General features: G+C 45.2%; 1 protein-coding gene across 2 annotated transcripts in view; it reads right to left on the reverse strand.

Moving 5' to 3' along the window:
* gpd1c (glycerol-3-phosphate dehydrogenase 1c) overlaps nucleotides 1-20,780 on the reverse strand; it is a 52,616-nt gene extending 31,836 nt beyond the window's left edge. Inside the window, exons 1-3 of one of the 2 annotated variants that reach the window (XM_070881299.1) lie at nucleotides 20,595-20,780; nucleotides 3,309-3,486; nucleotides 933-1,073 (exon numbers count right to left, since the gene is read on the reverse strand). In XM_070881299.1, coding sequence (XP_070737400.1) covers nucleotides 933-1,073; nucleotides 3,309-3,486; nucleotides 20,595-20,626 — 351 coding nt within the window. In that variant the 5' untranslated portion in view covers nucleotides 20,627-20,780. Of the gene's footprint in view, nucleotides 1-932; nucleotides 1,074-3,308; nucleotides 3,487-20,135; nucleotides 20,299-20,594 lie in introns of those variants that run through there. The other variant, XM_070881298.1, reaches the window with a different exon arrangement.
* Nucleotides 20,781-22,373: the final 1,593 nt, after the last annotated feature.

A 22,373-nucleotide genomic window follows, 5' to 3' on the forward strand; every position in this document is an offset into this window, starting at 1 on the left:
TAAGCTGGCATATCTCTGTGACCACCTCTTTTCAGAAGCGCATCCTTTTAATGCACTGCACCTTAGAGAGCTGGAGGTTTGAGCGATTTTCCCTCATGGAGGGCAAGGCCTCCTTCCCATACGTCTGCGATCTCTTCGATTACATTAAAAATCATCAATAAGCCTCCTTCCAACTCGACGCCGTATAAATATAGCAGTCAGGATTACTGGCTCCTGACATAGCACGAGCCCCATCTTTTAAAATGTTTTTAAAACAAATGATAAACTCTCATAAATTTCACAATCAAAAGTATGCAGTAATGTAGCGTTCTTCTCCCAATCCTGTTAATCACTCAGAACTGCAAATTTCTCCTCTGTTTTCAAGATGGCACTATTAGCACCTGGTGCGACTTGGGTCTGACTGTTTTTTTCTGGGCGGGTTCCCAGGGCGAAATGCTTGAAAGTTCTGCCTGGGGTGCTAGTGCAGCAATGCACGACGATTTGTGTCATCCAACGGTCAAAACAGTGGTGGGGCGCTAAGTTTTAGTGCTGCCACAAAACCATTGGTGAAAATTCTGCCTCGGCACAAAATCTTGTGCGCCTCGTTTAATGCCCAAAATATTGTTTTTGCGCCCCGTCGAGGCACTAAATGGGGCGCACATCAGCTGAAAATCCAGCCCTAAGAGTCAGCACACATCTGATGTTGGGGATTTGGAAGAGAATGAGCCAGTAATGAACTGAACAAACAACCAATAATGGAAATCAATCAGTTCGGGTTTATAAGCACTGCAGTCTGAGTGAACTTCACCCAAGATTCTAACCTGGTAAACATCCTACGTTTCCCTCCCAGTCTCCCCACCCTCCCCAAACCCCACCCCCTTCAAGCAAAGTAGTATAACCCATTGGTGTGGCAACCAAGTAAGTGATGGAATCATTTGTAAATATAGAAGTACCTTTATAAGACTTAAGGCAAGAGCGTTCTGTGCCACTTGATCAACTATCTCGTCACACAGTCTACGGATAAATTGATGGGGTACAACAAAAATTAACAGATCTGCACCACGCACTGCATCCTTCACGTCTGGAATAGCGACCTGTAATGAATCATAATAGATTTAGAAAGTAACCATACAGGAAGCAGATGGTGCTCATTTATACATAGCACCATAATTACTTCTATGTTAAACGTGTGAAGACATCCTAGCTGCATCTGCCCATTAGTAGCAGGCATTTGCATTCTGCTTGATGCAGCTCATCATAGAGACAATTAGATCCCTCGCTCTACTGTCAAAATGAAGTTACAAGTCAAGGAGTTTGTAGGGAAAAATAATAATAGTGCCCGAGGTGTCAATAAACAGGCATATTTATTATATGTAAAAGCTCTGACAACTCTAATATTTACAATAGGTTCTACTTATAACACTGAAATCACAATACAGAGGTGTCAGAGCTGTCGGAGGTGCCGTCTTTCAGCGGAGACGTTAAACCGAGGTCTCGTCTGCTCTCAGGTGGACAAAAAGATCCCATGGTACTATTTCGAAGAGCAGCAGGGGCGATGTCATGGCCAATATTTATCCCTCAAATCAATATAACAAATACATTATCACATCGCTGTGTGTGGGAGCTTGCTGTGCGCAAATTGGCTGCCACGTTACCCACATTACAACAGTGACTACATTAAGTGCTTTGAGACTTCTGGTGGTCGCTATATAAATGCATGTCTTTCTTTTTACAGTATCAATTTTTCTTCTTCCCTCCCCCAAGCTTTGACTCCTTGAGTTCATCTACTGCCCTCCAGCACTCCGAGTCACCATGAGTGAGCAACTTGACTGTGATGGTTATTAGCTAACTTGGCACAGATCAGGGATTCAGTTTGGGGACTTATGTCTGTACGGTGTAGTACTGACCCTGATCTGTGCAAAGTGAGCTAATCTTAGCTATAGCAGCAGTTGAAGCCCTAAAATTGGCCTCAATCCCTGCATAAAAACTGCCTGTGGATGGGCATCATGTGATAAACATAATTGGCCTTGGCTGCAATACCCTCCTTGATGAATAGCCTGCCAAAACTCTATCGATGCTTACACAAAAAGGACAACTCAGGTGAGATGCTGGAGCCTAAACAAGTCGAGAGGAAGGGAGAAAAATTGATATTTTAAAAAAAAACTAATTTTCAAAAGCATGAGTCGGGGGGGAGGGATCAAATAGTCTGAGGCAAGGGATTCAAACACTGAACTTAATTAATGTACTCAAATTTCACATACTCCAAGGCCTGACTAACCTTTACATTACCAGTGACTACACTTCAAAAGTATTTCATTGGCTGTAAAGCACTTTGGGATGTCCTGTGGTTGTGAAAGGTGCTATAGAAATACAGGTCTTTCAAGCCTTTCTTTTTGACATGGCTTAAGCACTTGATTTAATAGGGTACAATGAAAATCTTATTTTACCCATTTCTTTTTACAAAGTGGCTCTAAGCTCATGATAAAAAAAGTTACTTACTCACAAAATTCAAACAAAAATAATTTAACTCATGATTGCTCAAAAAAAAATTACAGAAAAGGTCAAACCCAATGGCCATTGGAATAATACAATAGCTTTAATACAGAGTGATCACACTTCAAACTCAGCTGTCACACCATGAGGATTCCCGGCTGGAAGGATAGAAGTCAGTGTAGCCTGCAGCAGGCCTGTTTTTTCTGACATTAAAGGCCAGGGAGCAAGTCACCTATCCAGTCGGTTATTTGATTGTGGGAATACCAAGAAAGAAAAAAATATATATAAACAAGATGGCAGAGAGGTGAAAGCCAGTTAACAAAAAGATATGGCAGACATTAAAGCATTTTCGACATTTACACATTTGTGCTCTGAAAGAGAGCTACTAAAGTAGATGCAAGTAATGAAATAATTGTGAAGTAACTTTGAAGTATGTTGCCCCACCTCCCCCCTGCTCGTTAGATAAATTCCGCTTTGAACATTTTATATGGGGTTCCTCCATATAAGTAAGGACAGTACATATGGCCACTTACACTTCTGCCTTATCATGTTAAATGTTTTCTTAAAAAATAACAACTCAGCACCAAAAAAAAAATCTAATTCCAATGTATCACGTGGAAGGAACAGCAACAAATTCTGCCTAGGTGTAACGAAGGGAAAACAGGGGCCTGGAGGACTATCGCAATTATTTTTTAATTTTAAAAATTTAACAAAAATATTACAAGTTTAATGGCTAAAGAAAAATAGTAATCTCTACTTCAAAAGTTTAATAGACTCAAATGAAAGACAAGTGCTCTTTAGTTCATCGACAACTTATTTTCTGACTATTACCTTACCACATTTTCAGGCAGTTTGTATCCCGGCAGATACTTAACATTCTCATGGTCTTGGTTTAGAATTTCAGTTAGCTTCCTGCCATTAACCATCTCTTCAAAGACCCACATATTGACCGTTGTAGCAAATCTCTGAATCGTCTGTACATTTTTTCCAATTATTTTCGCAACTGCAGAGCCCCTGAGGAAACATTGAAAGCATGTAAAGGGATAACCCATTTTTCAGCTACATGGGGCAGTACACGTTTATTTATCCTTTCAATGCAATTCGTTAGATATTTGAACAATACACAAATGTGTCTGAAAAATTAGTGCAAAAAAATGAGGTGTCATGTGAGAACAGTAATGTATATACATTGAGTGATCTATACTCAAGATTTTAATTGATCTTTTTTCTTTGTGATTCACAAAAATTCCCCTCCCCCCCCCTCACCGGCGACCTAGTAAAGCATCATGTTCCTGTATTGAGCCATGTAGCCCAAGAAGGTTCCAGTTTACTGTGGCACTGATGGTCCAGACAGGCAGTGGGGAGCTACAATGGCTTTGGTGCCCGAAACTGCTGGGAGAGGGGAAAAAAGAAAACAGAACTAGCTCAGGTGCTCACTGCTGATTGCTATTAAGTGTGTGGGCGTTGGGCGAGAAGGAGCTTGACTGCAATGATCTTCACAGTCAAATGGTCTGGCAATACTCACTGTCCAGTCTCGCACGATGAATGGCCACTTGGGCAAGGTACTGAAGAGCTGCTGCCACATGTAGAACTTTACTGCAGATTGATTCATTGCCTTCAAGAGAAATGGGGTAAAGGGAGAAAACCAAAAGGAAAAGTGGAGAAGGGGGAAAAAAGTCATGGAACAGTTAAGCTCACAGAACTTTTTAATTAAATCTAGTAGGAACATAGTAACCAATGTCTATTCCCTGTATTTCCATAGTACACACATTGCAAATAGCCCTCTCCTTTTATTATACTTCAATCATTTTCACTTGTAAATGCACTTTTGAGGTTGAGGGATAGAATAGATGTATATAAAAAGAGAAGATATTAAACATGGCATCTTGTAAGATATAGATTGGATACGTCTTATAATAGGCCTTGCGGCAGCATCGACAGTATAAAGAAGCAGTGCCCGAGAGTGGGAACAGAGCGAGGGCGGTATAAAGGAGCGGTGCCCGAGAGTGGGAAGAGAGCGAGGGCGGTATAAAGGAGCGGTGCCCGAGAGTGGGAACAGACCGAGGGCGGTATAAAGGAGCGGTGCCCGAGAGCAGGAACAGAGCGAGAGCGGTATAAAGGAGCGGTGCCCGAGAGTGGGAAGAGAGCGAGAGCGGTATAAAGGAGCAGTGCCTGAGAGTGGAACAGAGCGAGGGTGGTATAAAGGAGCAGTGCCTGAGAGTGGAACAGAGCGAGGGTGGTATAAAGGAGCAGTGCCGGAGAGCGGGAACAGAGCGAGGGCAGTAAAAAGGAGCGGTGCCCGAGAGCGGGAACAGAGCGAGAGCGGTATAAAGGAGCGGTGCCCGAGAGCGGGAAGAGAGCGAGAGCGGTATAAAGGAGCGGTGCCCGAGAGTGGGAACAGAGCGAGGGCGGTATAAAGGAGCGGTGCCCGAGAGTGGGAACAGAGCGAGGGTGGTATAAAGGAGCAGTGCCCGAGAGCGGGAACAGAGCGAGGGTGGTATAAAGGAGCAGTGCCTGAGAGTGGAACAGAGCGAGGGTGGTATAAAGGAGCAGTGCCTGAGAGTGGAACAGAGCGAGAGCGGTATAAAGGAGCAGTGCCCGAGAGCGGGAACAGAGCGAGGGTGGTATAAAGGAGCAGTGCCTGAGAGTGGAACAGAGCGAGGGTGGTATAAAGGAGCAGTGCCTGAGAGTGGAACAGAGCGAGAGCGGTATAAAGGAGCAGTGCCCGAGAGCGGGAACAGAGCGAGGGTGGTATAAAGGAGCAGTGCCCGAGAGCGGGAACAGACGAGGGTGGTATAAAGGAGCAGTGCCTGAGAGTGGAACAGAGCGAGGGTGGTATAAAGGAGCGGTGCCCGAGAGCGGGAACAGAGCGAGGGTGGTATAAAGGAGCAGTGCCCGAGAGCGGGAACAGAGCGAGGATGGTATAAAGGAGCAGTGCCCGAGAGTGGAACAGAGCGAGGATGGTATAAAGGAGCAGTGCCCGAGAGTGGAACAGAGCGAGGGTGGTATAAAGGAGCAGTGCCCGAGAGTGGAACAGAGCGAGGGTGGTATAAAGGAGCAGTGCCTGAGAGTGGAACAGAGTGAGGGTGGTATAAAGGAGCAGTGCCTGAGAGTGGAACAGAGCGAGGGTGGTATAAAGGAGCAGTGCCGGAGAGTGGAACAGAGTGAGGGTGGTATAAAGGAGCAGTGCCGGAGAGTGGAACAGAGAGACGGCGGTATAAAGGAGCAGTGCCTGAGAGTGGGAACAGAGTGAGGGTGGTATAAAGGAGCAGTGCCTGAGAGTGGAACAGAGCGAGAGTGGTATAAAGGAGCAGTGCCCGAGAGTGGAACAGAGCGAGGGTGGTATAAAGGAGCAGTGCCCGAGAGTGGAACAGAGAGACGGCTGTATAAAGGAGCAGTGCCCGAGAGCAGGAACAGAGCGAGGGTGGTATAAAGGAGCAGTGCCCGAGAGTGGAACAGAGCGAGAGCGGTATAAAGGAGCAGTGCCTGAGAGTGGAACAGAGCCAGGGCGGTATAAAGGAGCGGTGCCTGAGAGTGGAACAGAGCCAGGGCGGTATAAAGGAGCGGTGCCCGAGAGCGGGAACAGAGCGAGGGTGGTATAAAGGAGCAGTGCCCGAGAGCGGGAACAGAGCGAGGGTGGTATAAAGGAGCAGTGCCTGAGAGTGGAACAGAGCGAGGGTGGTATAAAGGAGCAGTGCCTGAGAGTGGAACAGAGCGAGAGCGGTATAAAGGAGCAGTGCCCGAGAGCGGGAACAGAGCGAGGGTGGTATAAAGGAGCAGTGCCCGAGAGCGGGAACAGACGAGGGTGGTATAAAGGAGCAGTGCCTGAGAGTGGAACAGAGCGAGGGTGGTATAAAGGAGCGGTGCCCGAGAGCGGGCACAGAGCGAGGGTGGTATAAAGGAGCAGTGCCCGAGAGCGGGAACAGAGCGAGGGTGGTATAAAGGAGCAGTGCCTGAGAGTGGAACAGAGCGAGGGTGGTATAAAGGAGCGGTGCCCGAGAGCGGGAACAGAGCGAGAGCGGTATAAAGGAGCAGTGCCCGAGAGCGGAACAGAGCGAGGATGGTATAAAGGAGCAGTGCCCGAGAGTGGAACAGAGCGAGGATGGTATAAAGGAGCAGTGCCCGAGAGTGGAACAGAGCGAGGGTGGTATAAAGGAGCAGTGCCCGAGAGTGGAACAGAGCGAGGGTGGTATAAAGGAGCAGTGCCTGAGAGTGGAACAGAGTGAGGGTGGTATAAAGGAGCAGTGCCTGAGAGTGGAACAGAGCGAGGGTGGTATAAAGGAGCAGTGCCGGAGAGTGGAACAGAGTGAGGGTGGTATAAAGGAGCAGTGCCTGAGAGTGGGAACAGAGTGAGGGTGGTATAAAGGAGCAGTGCCTGAGAGTGGAACAGAGCGAGAGTGGTATAAAGGAGCAGTGCCCGAGAGTGGAACAGAGTGAGGGTGGTATAAAGGAGCAGTGCCTGAGAGCGGGAACAGAGTGAGGGTGGTATAAAGGAGCAGTGCCGGAGAGTGGAACAGAGAGACGGCGGTATAAAGGAGCAGTGCCCGAGAGTGGAACAGAGAGACGGCTGTATAAAGGAGCAGTGCCCGAGAGCAGGAACAGAGCGAGGGTGGTATAAAGGAGCAGTGCCTGAGAGTGGAACAGAGCGACGGCGGCAAGGGCAAAAAAAAAACACAAGGAGTGACGTCACAGGATAGCTGGTAACTGATTGGCTGATAACGGTCACATTGTTTTGTTTGCTATTCATGCTTGGGACCGGTATCACTTTTTTTTTTGCCTGTTTGCCTTGTAGTCTTGAACTAAGGGCAGGGAGGTATACTAAAAACTTTAGTGAATTAATCTAGTAAATAGAGGCATGGCAGGACAGCTCAGGCCATGGAATGCACATCCTGTGCCATGTGGGAAGTCCTGGACGCTTCTCATATCCTGGCCAACCACGTGTGTAGGAAATGTTGCCAGCTACAGCAGCTCGAGATCTGTGTTTTGGAGCTTGAGCGACAGCTGCAGTCACTGCAGTGCATCTGCGGGGTTGAGAACTTTGTGGATAGCAGGTTTCTAGAGATGGTCACCCCGCAGCTTAAGAGTGTGCAGACAGAGGGGGAATAGATGACTGCCAGACAGAAGAGGAGGACCAGGTAAGTAGTGCATCTCACTCTCCAACTAGTATTCTGTTCTGAGTACTGGTGGGGGCAATGGTTCCTCTAGGGAGTGCAGCCAGAGCCAAGTCCATAGCACCACGGGTGGATCAGCTGCACAGGAGAGGATGGAAGAAGAGTGGAAGAGCTATAGTGGTGGGGATTCATAGTCAGGGGAGCAGACAGGCATTTCTGCCGCCGCAGATGTGACTCCAGGATGGTATGTTGCCACCCTGGTGCCAGGGTCAAGGATGTCACTGAGTGGCTGCATGACATTCTGAGGGGGGGAGGGTGAACAGCAAGAGGTCGTGGTCCATACCATTACTGACGACATAGGCAGAAGGAGGGATGAGGTCCTGCAGGCAGATTTCAGGGAGCAGGGAGAGAGATTAAAAAGCAGGATCTCAAAAAGGTAATAATCTCCGGATTACTCCCGGTACCACATGCTGGCGAGTACAAAACTAGGAGGATAGGGCAGATGACTGTGTGGCTGGAGAGATGGTGCAGGAGTGAGGGCTTTAGATTCCTGAGGCATTGGTACCGTTTCTGGGACCTGTACAAACCTGCACCTCAACACAGCCGGGACCAATATCCTCGCGGGGGTTTGCAAGTGCTGTGGGGGAGGGTTTAAACTATAGCTTGGCAGGGGGGAGGGGAACCCGAGAGTAGATTCAGAAGGGTGGGGAGAGGGGGTGGGGGAGCAAAGCTGGAATTGGAAAGCAGAAAATTAGAAAGTGAATTTTGAATGCAGAGGAAATGAAGGGTAGAAAATAGACAAGGGAGTTTGGCAGAGCTAAATTGTATATACATCAAAGCAAGGAGTCTAGGGAATAAGACAGATGAGCTGAGAGTGCAGACAGACACTTGGGAGTATGATATTATAGCTATTACTGAGACATGGCTGAAAGAAGGACAGGAATGGCAACTCAACATTCCTGGTTACAGGGCTTTCAGAAGGGATAGAGATGGGGATAAAAAAAAAGGGATTGATTAAAGAAACAATTACAGCTGTGAGGAGGGATATGATGTTAGAAGGATCATCAAATGAGGCCATACGGGTTGAATTGAAGAACAAAAAAGGAGTGATCACACTGCTGGGAGTGTACTATAGACCCCCAAACAGTCAGAGGGAGATATAAGAGCAAATATGTAGGCAAATTTCTGAGAAGTGCAAAAACTATAGGGTAGTAATAGTAGGGGATATTAACTGGGATAGAATTAGTGTGAAAGGTATAGAGGGTGCAGAATTCCTAAAATGCATTCAGGAGAACTTTTTTAACCTGTATGTAGCAAACCCAACAAGGGAAGGGGCGATTCTGGACTTAGTTTTCTGGAATGCAGCTGGGTAGGTGGAAGTGTATCAGTGGGAGAAGCATTTTGATGCTCAATCATAATTCATTTAGATTAAGGGTAGTTATAGAAAAAGGACAAAGATTAGACCAGGAATAAAATATCTCAATTGGGGGACAGCCAATTTTACTAAGTGGCGATGTGATTTAGCCAAAGTGGACTGGAAACAGCTACTTGAAGGTAAATCAGTGTCAGAGCAATGGGAGGCATTCAAGGAGGAGATCCTGAGGGTTCAGAGCAAGTATGTTCCCTTAAAGAAAAAGGGTGGGACTAACAAATCTAGAACCCCCTGGATATCAAGGGGCATACAGGGTAGGATAAAGAAAAAAAGGGAGGCTTATAACAGATACCGAGGCCTCAATATTGCAGAACCTTAGGAGGAGTGTAGAAAGTGCAGGGGTGAAATGAAAAAGGAAATTAGGAAAGCAAAGAGCAGGAAAACATTTTAGCAAGTAAAATCAAGGAAAACCCAAAGATGTTTTAAGATTTATAACTAAAGAGTAGGGCCTATCAGAGACCATAAAGGTAATGTGTGTGTGGAGGTGGAAGACGTGGGTATGGTTCTTAATGAAAACTTTGCGTCTGTTTTCACAAAAGAGAGGGGCGATGCAGACATTGCAATCAAGGAGTGTGAAATATTAGGTGAAATAATCAGTGAGAGAGGAAGTATTAAGGGGTATGGCAGCTTTGAAAGTGGATAGATCCCCAAGCCCAGATGAAATTTACCCAGGCTGTTAAGAGAAGCAAAAGAGGAAATAGCAGAGGCACTGGCTATCATTTTCCAATCCCCTCTGGCTACAAGTGTGGTACTGGAGGACTGCCAACATTGTACCTTTGTTTAAAAAGGGAGAAAGGGATAGGCTGAGACGGAGTATTTACAGGCCAGTCAGCCTAATTAATGGAAAAAATTCTGAGGGACAGGATAAATCTTCATTTCGAAAGACATGGATTAATCAAGGACAGTCGGCATGGATTTGTTAAGGGAAGGTCGTGTCTGACTAACTTGATTGAATTTTTTGAGGAGGTAACAAAGAGGGTCGATGAGGGTAGTGCATTTGATTTATATATATATATATATTTTTATATATATATATTGTATATGGATTTTAGCAAAGCTTTTGATAAGGCCCACGTGGAAGACTGGTCACGAAAGTAAAAGTCCATGGGATCCAAGGCAAAGTGGCAAGTTGGATCCAAAATTGGCTCAGAGGCAGGAAGCAAAGGGTAATGGGTTGATGGGTGTTTTTGTGACTGGAAGCCCGTTTCCAGTGGGGTTTTGCATGGCTCAATACCAGGTCTCTTGTTTTTTGTGGTATATATCAATGATTTTGACTTGAATGTAGGGGGTATGATTAAGAAGTTTGCAGATGATACTAAAATTGGCTGTGTGCTTGATAATGAAGAAAGCTGTTGACTGCAGGAAGATATCAATGAACTGGTCAGGTGGGCAGAACAATGGCAAATGGAGTTCAATCCAGATAAGTGTGAGGTAATGCATTTGGGGAGGGCAAACAAGGTAAGGAAATACACATTAAATGGTAGGACACTGAGTAGTGTAGAGGAACAAAGGGACCTTGGAGTGCAGGTCCACAGATCCCTAAAAGTAGCAGGCCAGGTAGATAAGGTGGCTAAGAAGGCATTCGGAATACTTGCTTTTATTAGCCGAGGCATAGAATACAAGAGCAGGGATGTTATGCTTGAACTGTATAAAACACTAGCTAGGTCAGCTAGAGTACTGCGTGCAGTTCTGGTCACCACATTACAGGAAAGATCTGATTGCACTAGAGAGAGGGTACAGAGGAGATTGACGAGGATGTTGCCTGGACTGGAGAATTTTGGCTATGAGGAAAGATCAGATAAGCTGGGTTTGTTTTCTTTGGAACACAGAGGAGGCTGAGGGGAAACCTTACTGAGGTGTATAATATTATGAGGGGCCTAGATAGAATGGATCGGAAGGACCTATTTCCTTAATCAGAAGGGTCAACAACCAGGGGGCATATATTTAATGTAATTGGTAGGAGGTTTAGAGGGGACTTGAGGGGAATGTTTCTCACCCAGTGTTGGGGGTCTAGAACTCACTGCCTGAAAGGATGGTAGAGGCAGAAACCCTCACCACATTTAAAAAGTACTTGGATCTGCACTTTAAGTGCCGTAACCTACAAGGCTACGGACCAAGAGCTGGAAAGTGGGATTCGGCTAGATAGCTCTTGGTCGGCCGGAGTGGACATGATGGGCCTCCTTCCGTGCTGTAAATTTCTGATTCTAACTATGTGCAGCTATTTTCTACTATGCACTGACTACTATAAAACTCTCGCATCCAAAATCAGAAGCTGAATCAGACACACTTCTAGAACATTGTCTCCTTCACAATAAGCCTCGATCCTTATCTTAGCCGTGCTGCTTTGAGACGAGGATCTTTTCTATGTGGAAGGTATCAATGACATACAAGCCAGCTGTCAGCTCTTCAGCTTTACAAAAAAGAAAAAAAATCTGCCTTTTTCACTGGGACTGAAGGTCGTCATAAGGAACCAATCAGATCAGTTGCAAGGCACAACCAGAGGCCAACAGGATCAATCACATTAATTTGAGGGCACAACTGAAGATTATTCGAATCAATTTTTTCTCCCACAAATCATTGTACAGTACACAAACTTTAAGTAGAAAAGGTTGAAGATGGTATCAAGGAGATGCAGTTACAAGAGGTTTTATTTAGTATCGGCCCCCTAAAAAGTTGTATATCGTGTGGAGCATAAACACCAGTATACACTTGTCGGGCCGAATGGACAGTTTCTGCGCTGCAAAATTCTATGTAATTCTATGTTACAAAAAGGCTACTTAAATGTAGATTTTTCAACATTTTATTTTCCTCAATAAAAGAAACTTTCTGGAGCATGCAGAGCTATTGTTTTTGGTGAAGGTTTATTTTCTGCAATACTAGTTGTATCCCCCTTTGAGGCAAGGAGGATGTTCCCGAGCATTAAATCATTCACTGCTTTATTGAGCAATTTTGTCAGAGCATTTGTAGAATTGAAAATCAAGAGTGCAGTAGAAATCGTAGCAATTTTTGTAACTCAAATAAATCTTCCGCTGAGATTCTCATTTATGACAGTGTACTGCAAACCAGTGGCTCATTAGTCAGCAAGTCAGTAGCCAGTTACGTTCTGTAACTTAGAAGTTTTCAGTTGTTTATGCACGAGTGACCTTTTGTTACTGTGCAATAACTGGGGACTGTCCATATCGGAGCTGTCAACAGCCATTAGGAAACATGAGGAGTGACACCAATAAGATAAGAATAGGTCGCAAATGCCAGACTAGAGACAGGTCACGTCTAGCTGAGAGCAAAGTTCAGCTCCCCTTACCAGCTCCTGCAAACTACATTTCTTACATAATTTAGTTTAACTTTTTTTTTTTACAGCAATTACTGATTTTGCAGCTAGAAATTACTGTTGGCGATAACATACAAACACTTAACATATTCATTAACATTCTATTATCCATTATTTTAGCTAAGTGTGTTAACTTATTTATTTTACCTGATAAAATTCTATTGCAGTCCTTACAACTATTTTCATATTTAATATCTATAACGATTTTTGGCTTGAAAGGTAGAATTATGGTGAACTCCGGATTACCAGATAATGCACCAAATAAAATTAGTTTTTATTAAGCTGGTGGTCAGCGTGTGCTGATTTTTTAGGTTGGCAATAAGAGGCCAGTTAACCCAGACTGCAGCCACACACACCTGGGTATCTATAGAAACATAGAAAATAGGTGCAGGAGTAGGCCATTCGGCCCTTCTAGCCTGCACCGCCATTCAATGAGTTCATGGCTGAACATGCAACTTCAGTACCCCATTCCTGCTTTCTCGCCATATCCCTTGATCCCCCTAGTAGTAAGGACTTCATCTAACTCCTTTTTGAATATATTTAGTGAATTGGCCTCAACAACTTTCTGTGGTAGAGAATTCCACAGGTTCATCACTCTCTGGGTGAAGAAGTTTCTCCTCATCTCGGTCCTAAATGGCTTACCCCTTATCCTTAGACTGTGACCCCTGGTTCTGGACTTCCCCAACATTGGGAACATTCTTCCTGCATCTAACCTGTCTAAACCCATCAGAATTTGAAACGTTTCTATGAGGTCCCCTCTCATTCTTCTGAACTCCAGTGAATACAAGCCCAGTTGATCCAGTCTTTCTTGATAGGTCAGTCCCGCCATCCCGGGAATCAGTCTGGTGAACCTTCACTGCACTCCCTCAATAGCAAGAATGTCCTTCCTCAGGTTAGGAGACCAAAACTGTACACAATACTCCAGGTGTGGCCTCACCAAGGCCCTGTACAACTATAGCAACACCTCCCTGCCCCTGTACTCAAATCCCCTCGCTATGAAGGCCAACATGCCATTTTCTTCCATGAACAGATTCTAAGAACTTGCCCTCACTTAATAATCTCAAGATTTGTTGTACACCATCCTGCATAGTTTAAAAAATTCATTCAGGGGATATAGGCAATGCTGGCAAGGCCAGCATTTCTTGCCCTTGAGGTGGTGGTGGTGAGCCGCCTACTTGAATACAACGGAGTGGCACGTTTGGCCATTTCAGTGGGCAGTTAAGAGTCAATCACATTGTTGTGTGTCTGGAGTCACATATAGGTCAGACCAGGTAGGAAAGTAGATTTCCTTCCTTAAAAAAGGACATTAATGAACCAGATGGGTTTTTAAGACAATTCGGTAGATTCATGGTCACCATCATTGATACTTGCTTCTTATTCCAGATTGTGTTTAATTAATTCAATTTAAATTCTCCATCAGCCGGAATGGGATTTGACCTCATGTCACTAAATCATTAGCCCAGGCCTCTGGATTATTTGTCCAGTAACATAACCACTATGCTACCATACTTCTATAGTCTATCTCCGGTCAGTGGCCACAGACTGAAGTTCTAGGAATACACAGGACTGCACGTCATGGGCACCAGTGCACCGACAGAGCCAACTTCACTAGACAGCTCTGATGGACTTGGAATCTAAGAAAAGCTAGCATGAGCACACCATAACTGACCCCACGTGTAGGACGTGCCTCAAGTAATTCCTTCGAGCCTGCTCCGCCATTCAATATCATGCCTGATCATCGACCTCACCTCCACTTTCCTGCCCGATTTCCAAACCCCTCGATTCCTCTAGACTCCAAAAATCTCTCTCAGCCTTGAATATATTGAGACTCAGCATCCACAGCCCTCTGGGGCAGAGAATTTCAAAGATTCACAACCCTCTGACTGAAGAAATTCCTCCTTATCGCTGCTTTAAATATACCCCTTATCCTGAGAATGCCCCCTAGTTCTAGTCACTTCAACCAGAGGAAACAGCCTTTCAGCATCTACCCTGTCAATCCCCTTCAGAATCTTGTATGTTTCAAAAAGATCACTTCTCATTCTTCTAAACTCCTGAGTATTGGCCCATTCTACACAATCTCTCACCAAAAGACAGCCCTCTCATTAATTATAATTGTAGCAAGACTTCCTTACTTGTACATTCCAAATTTTCTTGCTATAGGGAAGTGGCATATTGCTTTTTTGGACGTCGAACATTTGTCTGTATATGTTCCATTACTTCAAAGGTTGCGGCAGCTGGGGCCAAAGGCAGAGAGGTAATCCTATAAGTCTTGCAAATTGTGATGCAGTAGACGTAGAGAAAATGTTTCCGGCTGTGGGGGGGACCAAAACTGGGGGCCATATGTACAAGATACACTTAAATGCACTTCTTTACCTAGAGAGTGGTTAGAAAGTGGAACTCGCTACCACATGGAATAGCTGAGGCAAATCGCATAGATGCATTTAAGATGAAGCTAGATAAACACGAGAGAGAAAAGAATAGGTTATGTTGATAGGGCAGGAGGAGGCCCGTGTGGAGCATAAACACAGCACAGACCGGTTAGAAACATGGAAAATAGGTGCAGGAGCAGACCATTCAGCCCTCTGAGCCTGCCCCACCATTCAATAAGATCATGGCTGATCATTCCCTCGGTACCCCTTTCCTGCTTTCTCTCCATACGCCTTTAGCCATTAAGGGCATATCTAACTCCCTCTTGGGCTGAATGGCTTGTTCCTATGCTACATTAATAGATTTCACACCAGAAAACTAGCTCATGGAATGTGAAACAAGGGGACCATTGGAATATTCACCAGCAGGAAGGGTGGCATTTGGAATGAGCCACTTCTGGGAAGAAGTAGTTTATTTTGGAAAGTAAAAGATAGGATTTGTTTTTGAATGAAGGCGGCACGTAGTGTTTGGGAAAGGTGTCTGTGCATGCTGTTACTGTGATGGCCAGTCTGACCCCAGTCAGCTCGGAGCACGTGGCCCTCCCCCTGCCCTCGTGTGGCACATCCGGGCTCCCGCACTCCCGGGCTCCGCGTCCAGGCAACTGCCGCCGCCCTGTAGGCCCCGAACCTCACCACAAGGGGAGTCAATTAAACCGGGGCCCCCGGAAAACCACAGCGTTTACCCACTGCTCAGTCACTGCCCGCACTCAGTTATACCGGCCTTCAGTCCCCGCCCACTCGCCCACCAACTACTTACCCACGCTCGCTCCACTCGACGAAAAAGGCTGAATGAACAAATGAAATTATCACATGGTAATATTTAAAATGTAACCATTTAATTCATTCACCTATAACAGCCAGAGGAAACAATTAATGTATCCAAAATACTCAATCACAAATGTAGAAGACTTCAGTGGCTTCTAAGTGAAGACTGCTCACAGGCAAATACTGTTACCTCTTTGTTCTTTTTCTTCATTTAGGTTTCTGCACCCAGATATTGAAGTCTTAAACCCTTGCTAAGAGCATTCTGGATCTCACAAAAGGTAGCTCAGCTTGATCTTCACTGATTCTGCCTGCCTCCTTCCCTGTTAAAAACACCTTTGGGGGTGGGGGTGGGGGTAAGGGAATTTGCCCCCTTCTTTAAGGCCTACAACTGCCTGCAAGAGGCAGCAACGGAGTGGTAAGACCTTACTGACCAGGGGCAGGTGACGGGGCCGACCCATCCACAAATGCCCCCGGGTGAAAAAAGGGTTTCTGCCGTGCTCCGACTTTCCACCCTGCTCGGCGCTCCAACCCATTGTCAGCAGCGCGCCGGCCCCTTACGCAACCACTTTTCCGCGCTGCAGGGGTAATTGCCCCGCAGGGGCACAGCCGGCGCCAGTCGGTGCCCCCAACAGCTTCGCATGGTGGGAAGTTGCCAGTGGCTGGGCGGTGCGGCCGCCATATTGAGTCGGCCCGAAAATGGTGGCTGCTGATTCGTCCAGGCTGGTAATAGGCAGCCCAGTACCCTCTCGAGTGCCAGGTCATTGGCCCAGCTGAACCCCTCCCAGGTGGCCACTGGACTCCGCGTAGGCCTCGCAGTGTCCCTTCCCTTTAAGTGAAGGGGAGAGGCATTGCGATGCGTCAGTGCGACGCAGCACATCTGCACGCTGACATGGACACTGCCCCGCTCCTGTTTCGATCCCATCTCCAACAGCATCCCAAAGCACTGGGAAGCGAATTTTTCGGCTCTTCCCTCCGACTCCCGCCGGGAAGTAAATTTCCACTTAAAATCGAAGTACCCGCCCCAATTTCTCGCGGAGGGCAATTTTGACCTTCCTACAATTACATGGTTCAAATTAGGGAATTGCATGTTGCACTCAAGAGGTAGAAATATTGTGGGAGATACAATGTTGTGGGATGATTTTGTAGAAAAATTAAAATGCTGTTTTATAATGATAAAATCGGTGCAAAATATGAAAATGGAGAATATTTACACTAGTTACACTGTGATACTTAGATATTAAAGCCACTTACATGACCAGCAATATGAAATCAGATGCAATAATAAGGACCAGTCAATGTGTATTGTTTGTATGTCCGTTGACTGCAATCTTGCAGCTAAACAGAAGAAAAGCCCAGAACAGCCATTCAGCTCGTCAAACCTCATCCCTTTAGTAGTAACTCTCTTGTCACAGAACCCCCAGTTTACAATAATCAATGGAATAGCTGGGATAAAAAATAATTCTGCAAATCCATTAAAAAAAACTCAGCTAAAAAAGCTAAGAAAGAACTGCAAATGTTAGAAATCTGAAATAAAAAAACAAATACGCTGGAAATAAAACAGCAGGTCCATCGGCATCTGCAAAGAGAAAAGACAGTTTAGCTCTCAATTACAGAATCTTTACATATTCTGATAATAGGTCCATACTTGAGATATCGACCCCCTTTCAGATGCCGATACACCAGTTGTGTTGTGAATTTCCTGCATTTTAAAAAGTTAAAAAAGCTCTAATTTCAAAAAAATTCTGTCACGTGTACCCCAGTCATAACAATCCTTTGCAGATGTCACATACTACACACCTGAAAATCTGTGGCTTGGACGAAGTGGCTACAAGCAAAAGCTAGATTTGGGGGAGATTATGTAACTAAATATCTTAAAAGAGCATTTCTCCTTAATCAGGGCTTTGATAGTTGAATCTTTATTATACTGCAAGCAATTTACATTAAGTTACATATTTTGCACCCCATAAAAAATAACAGAATGCCAGAACTACAGCTGGGTAATTCCACCCACTTACCGTGTGATCCCGTTTCACAGGCAGCAGTATGAAGTGAATACACTAGGACATACGCTTTTGACTCATAACTGCCTGTGTCACTCTGCCTGACACAGAGTATGAATGCTAGCTCTCTACAAAGGTTGTGGAAAGGAATATAACCAAAGACTTCTGTAAATCATATTTGGATAACTTTCAAATCCTTATGTGGAGAACCTAAAAATATAAAGCACTTTACCACACTGGTGTTTTACTTTAGAAAGAATACGTATACACAATAAAGACAGTCAATGCAGAACATCATAGACTTAAACAAAGTGTGCATATTGTCTACAGGGCAGTGGATACAGATTCAATAGTAGCCTTCAAAAGGGAATTGGATGAATACTTGAAGGGGAAAAAAATGGGATATGGGGAAAACAGTAGGGGAGTGGGACTAACTGGATTGCTCTTCGAAAGAGTCGGCACAGCCTCCTTCCATGCTGTACTATTCTATGATCATTTGATAACTGACTCTAGATATTTGGCGGAGAGTTTCAAACTTTATAATTGTGTGAACAGATGTATCCAAATTAGTAATTTTCTCAAATTGCAAAATCATTGCAACACAACTGAAATAAATCAAAACTTTATTAAATTCACAGTTCTCAAATACATCACCATTTGTTTATGGAAAATATTTAAAGGCAATAAAACCATTATTTCAGTATTGGGTCACCTAATGTGCTTAAAGCAGAGTGCACTGAGCTTGTATTGTTGACAGAGACAATAACCAACTGGTATTACTTCAACAACTTGCATTTCGCTCACCACACTAGGAAGATACAATGTTGTAAGTAACCACCTGGTTGTCTCCCGATTTCTGCTGACTGTGTTGAACACTGGAACAGAATTCACTGACCTGGTTTAATGTGACCATAGTACAGGATGTTAAATTCAACACCAGTTGCTGTGTCTATCAAATAGTTCCATTGATCAGACAACAAACATTTATGCTGCTTGTCTATCCCATGAACAGTTCACATGGTAAATGACGTTGTGACATTACTTTCACAACAGAATATTCAACACATAGAAATTACAATACGAAACAGGGGATTCAGCCTAACTGGTCTGTGTTGGTGTTTATCCTCTTCTTTAGCGATGTTGCCAATATAATGATTTAGTGATCAATTATTATTTCACCTCAATAAATAACACAAAAACAATATTGGGGGGGGGGGGGGGAGGGGGGAGGAAAGTCAACAAATTACTAACATTGAAGGAATGGAAAACTGTATTAGGCACACCTAGGAATAAGGCTGCTTTTACATCATCATTTATTTTAATTCAGATTCTGAGAGCCTAGCATTTGTGAACGGCTATAAATCTATTGGGTATTGTATAATAAGTCTGATGAGATGTAAAATAACTTCACTGGGACAGCTAGTGTGAAAAGCACAAGGAATAACACACATGGAGAAATGGGGATTTGACAATTATCATCAACTGAATACCAAACTACTCGTATTATCAAATACATTTATAATGTGTTTAGTAATTAGGAAAAAAAAAGTTTGAATTCCCAGACTTTCATGTTAACCAGGCTCAGATGGACCAGATAATTATAGTTGTGGCTACCAGAATTGTAGAATGTCAGGCATTCTGTTAACAGAAAAATACAGCATCAACGTACAAATGCTTATATAGCCACTATTTTAGTTCAAATTTCGGAAGATCAGTATCTATGAGCCAGCTCCCAGTACTTAGTTCTAAATCCAGCTCTCCGGCCTGCATATCACAAATCCCACCAATAGAAATGTGCCATTGTGCCAATGAGTTTCAAACTGGATAAATCCGTCTGCAAGATAATGTAATTATTTCTTTAACAGCTGGATTATTGCGAACTTTGAGAATATAGCATTGTCTTGTGAGACAGCGATTTAATTAGGTAACAAGAACAGAATGAAAAGCAGGTTCACCATAATTCCCATGTGGAGATAGATCCCAATCACTGCAAGACTCCTAAAAAGGAAAGGTTAAACCCAGACATTCTTGTACACCTCACAGCAAATTGACTGCCACCTTCCAAGTCACAGAACAGTAAATACTGGAAGAACTTGGATATATCGGCACTGAATGTACAAATGTAAATAGGCTCAGAGAATATAAATCCAGCTTTTACGCCGTGTAAATTAAATTTTACTAACTGATTGACGATCTTCTCAGATAACCCTGACGTGGTGGATTAGGGCTTCATTTAAATATCACCCTCTGCTAATATTACCCCGAGCGAAAGGTTGATCCTGCACTTGAAATGTCAAAATGTCAATTCAAAGTTGGCAAGTACATGAAAATATCTTGTCCCTATATATGGCATGCAACCGTGAAACTGGCAACTCTGGGACTGAATGCAGTTTCAGTGACAACACTACAACCGCAGGTTATTTCACATAATGTATAAAAAAAAACCCTTGCAGTCTACGCTGGAAAAAGGCGAAACATTCACAAGTAAACCGAATTGAAACGACACAGTAATCTGTTTCCCGAGAGTGGAACTGACACTTCCCGGCGCCCATTCTCAGACAAGCGGCAGCTCGGAGCAACACCCCCCGTCACTTGACTCACCAATTTCCAGAGCCAATAATGCACACTTTCAAGGGTGCGGCCATTTGCGAGCAGGCAATTTAAAAGAGCAGAACCGGATTTGCTGTTGACTTTGTCGCGCAGAAATTGTACTGAAGCTCGGTGGAGCGTCAGTCCGAGGGCAGTGTTAGCCGGCACTGAGCATGCGGTAAACCCACTCGCTGCCGTGTCACCTGACCATGCTCCTCCTTTCTGCGGAGTCAAGTACTTGCCACAGGGACAGAGGTGGTGACTATGTCAAAATACAGGCATTGTATCCATATAAACGATAAAGATGCAGAGCCCCTGCACACCATACCCTGTCTTTCTATCAGTAATCCAATTTGACCCTGAGATCAGTTCTAACCCCATATCTTCTCTATATCATTTAATTCCATCTCCACCACTACCTCAGTCCATCTGCTGCCTGATATGTCCAGAGCCAACTATACCAATGCTCACCTGCCCATCCACCTTCTATAACTCGTGCCCATTTTTAAAAGATGGTTGTTGTTATTGTTGCCACTGCAGTAATTGTGTTGAAAAGAGGAACGCAGTCTGCAGATAAATCCTCACCGTGAAATTCGGCATCTTAGCGCCGGCAGTTAAGGCGGGTTTGAAGAAAAAAATGGCATCCACCCACTTACAGCGTGTCCCGTGCTGTTCGCCATCTTGGTGAGGGCGATAGCGTGGGTGGGACGTGCTTGCTCCAGCAGAATGCAGAGTGGGTAGATCATGACGTCAGTCTGCGTGCAACGCTGATTAGACGCACTACTTGCCATTTTGGACGTCGTCGTTCCAATCAACACCCTCTCCTAAACACGCACAGCTAAATATGTGTTCAGCTGCACGAGGAATTCCCCACCAGCGCTATTAAAGAGATACATCCAACTTGCAAGTAATCACTTATTCTGACTCTTGCAGAGTTTATATGAATACTGGATTGCTGGAACACAATTATAAAGGTGTTTAAAATGTACAGCAAGTGCTGCTGGATGTTGGGAAGACGTTGGCTGCTACTCGAAGGCCTCTGACTGCACCACGGGCTCTACTTGTGGTCTCCCTCGCACTGTAACATGACAGGGAGATGGAGCAAAGGCAGTAACGAAGACAAGCTGTTCACGGGGGGGGGGGGGGGGAGGAAGGCTCTCAGCAGGAGGCCTTATCCACCTAGGGTCTTCAGGGAGCACTTCTCTTACCTGCACCTAAGGCAGGAGCAGTGTGTTCTGCGGCTCCGCTTCACCAAAGAGATGGTCACATAACTCTGCCACCTCTTGGGACCAGACCTGCAGCCTCAGAGCAGAGGGATGACGACCCTGCCAGTGGCCCTCAAGGTGACTGTGGCTCTGATTTTTTTTGTCAGTGGATCCTTCCAGACTGGAACAGGTGACATAGCAAACATTTCCCAGCTCACCATCCATTGCTGCACCCGGGAGGTCACAGAGGCTCTGTACTCATCAGGGGGAGAAGGGACTTCATCGTCATCTCTCTGAACAGAGAGAAGCAAGAGGAGTGCACACATGGCTTTGCCAGGATAGCGGGCTACCCCATGGTGCAGGACGCCATCAACTGTGTACATGTAGCTTTGCGGGTGCCGCATACCAATGCTGAGATGCACCATAACCGTTTAGGGGACCACTCACTTAATGTGCAATTGGTGTGCAACCATGTCCAGCGCATCATGATAGCGAATGCCCGCTATCCTGGCAGCAATTATGATGCTTTCATCCTGCACCAGTCTGGTGTGCCAGCAATCTTCCAGCCATCACATCAAACCTGAGGGTGGCTGATCGGAGACAAGGGCTATCTGCTCTACACCTGGCTGTTGACTCCCCTCCACAACCCCACCGGTCACGGCCAGCAATCATATAATACTGTCATGCTGCCATGCGGAACCTCATCGAGCAGACCATCGGGGTGCTCAAGCAATGGTTATGCTGCCTTAACCACTCAGGAGGAGCCCTCCAGTACTCACCAGAGCGGGTGTCCCAATTCGTTGTGGTCTGCTGCACCTTCTAACAACTTGGCCACCACGAGGGTGCAGCCCTTGCCACCATGGGTTCCGTGACCACCTCAGGAGGAGGAGGAAGAGGAGGAGGAGGAAGAAGGGAGAAGGCAACCTGAAAATCCCCCTTCTGGACGGGTTGTCTGTGAGCAGATCATCAGAATCCGGTTCCCCTGACTGAAACCCCATATCCCTGTTGCTCATCACTACCCCACCTTACTATCCCTCTGTCACGG

The sequence above is a fragment of the Pristiophorus japonicus genome, chromosome 5 (assembly GCF_044704955.1).
Source record: "Pristiophorus japonicus isolate sPriJap1 chromosome 5, sPriJap1.hap1, whole genome shotgun sequence".
NCBI lineage: Eukaryota > Metazoa > Chordata > Chondrichthyes > Pristiophoridae > Pristiophorus > Pristiophorus japonicus.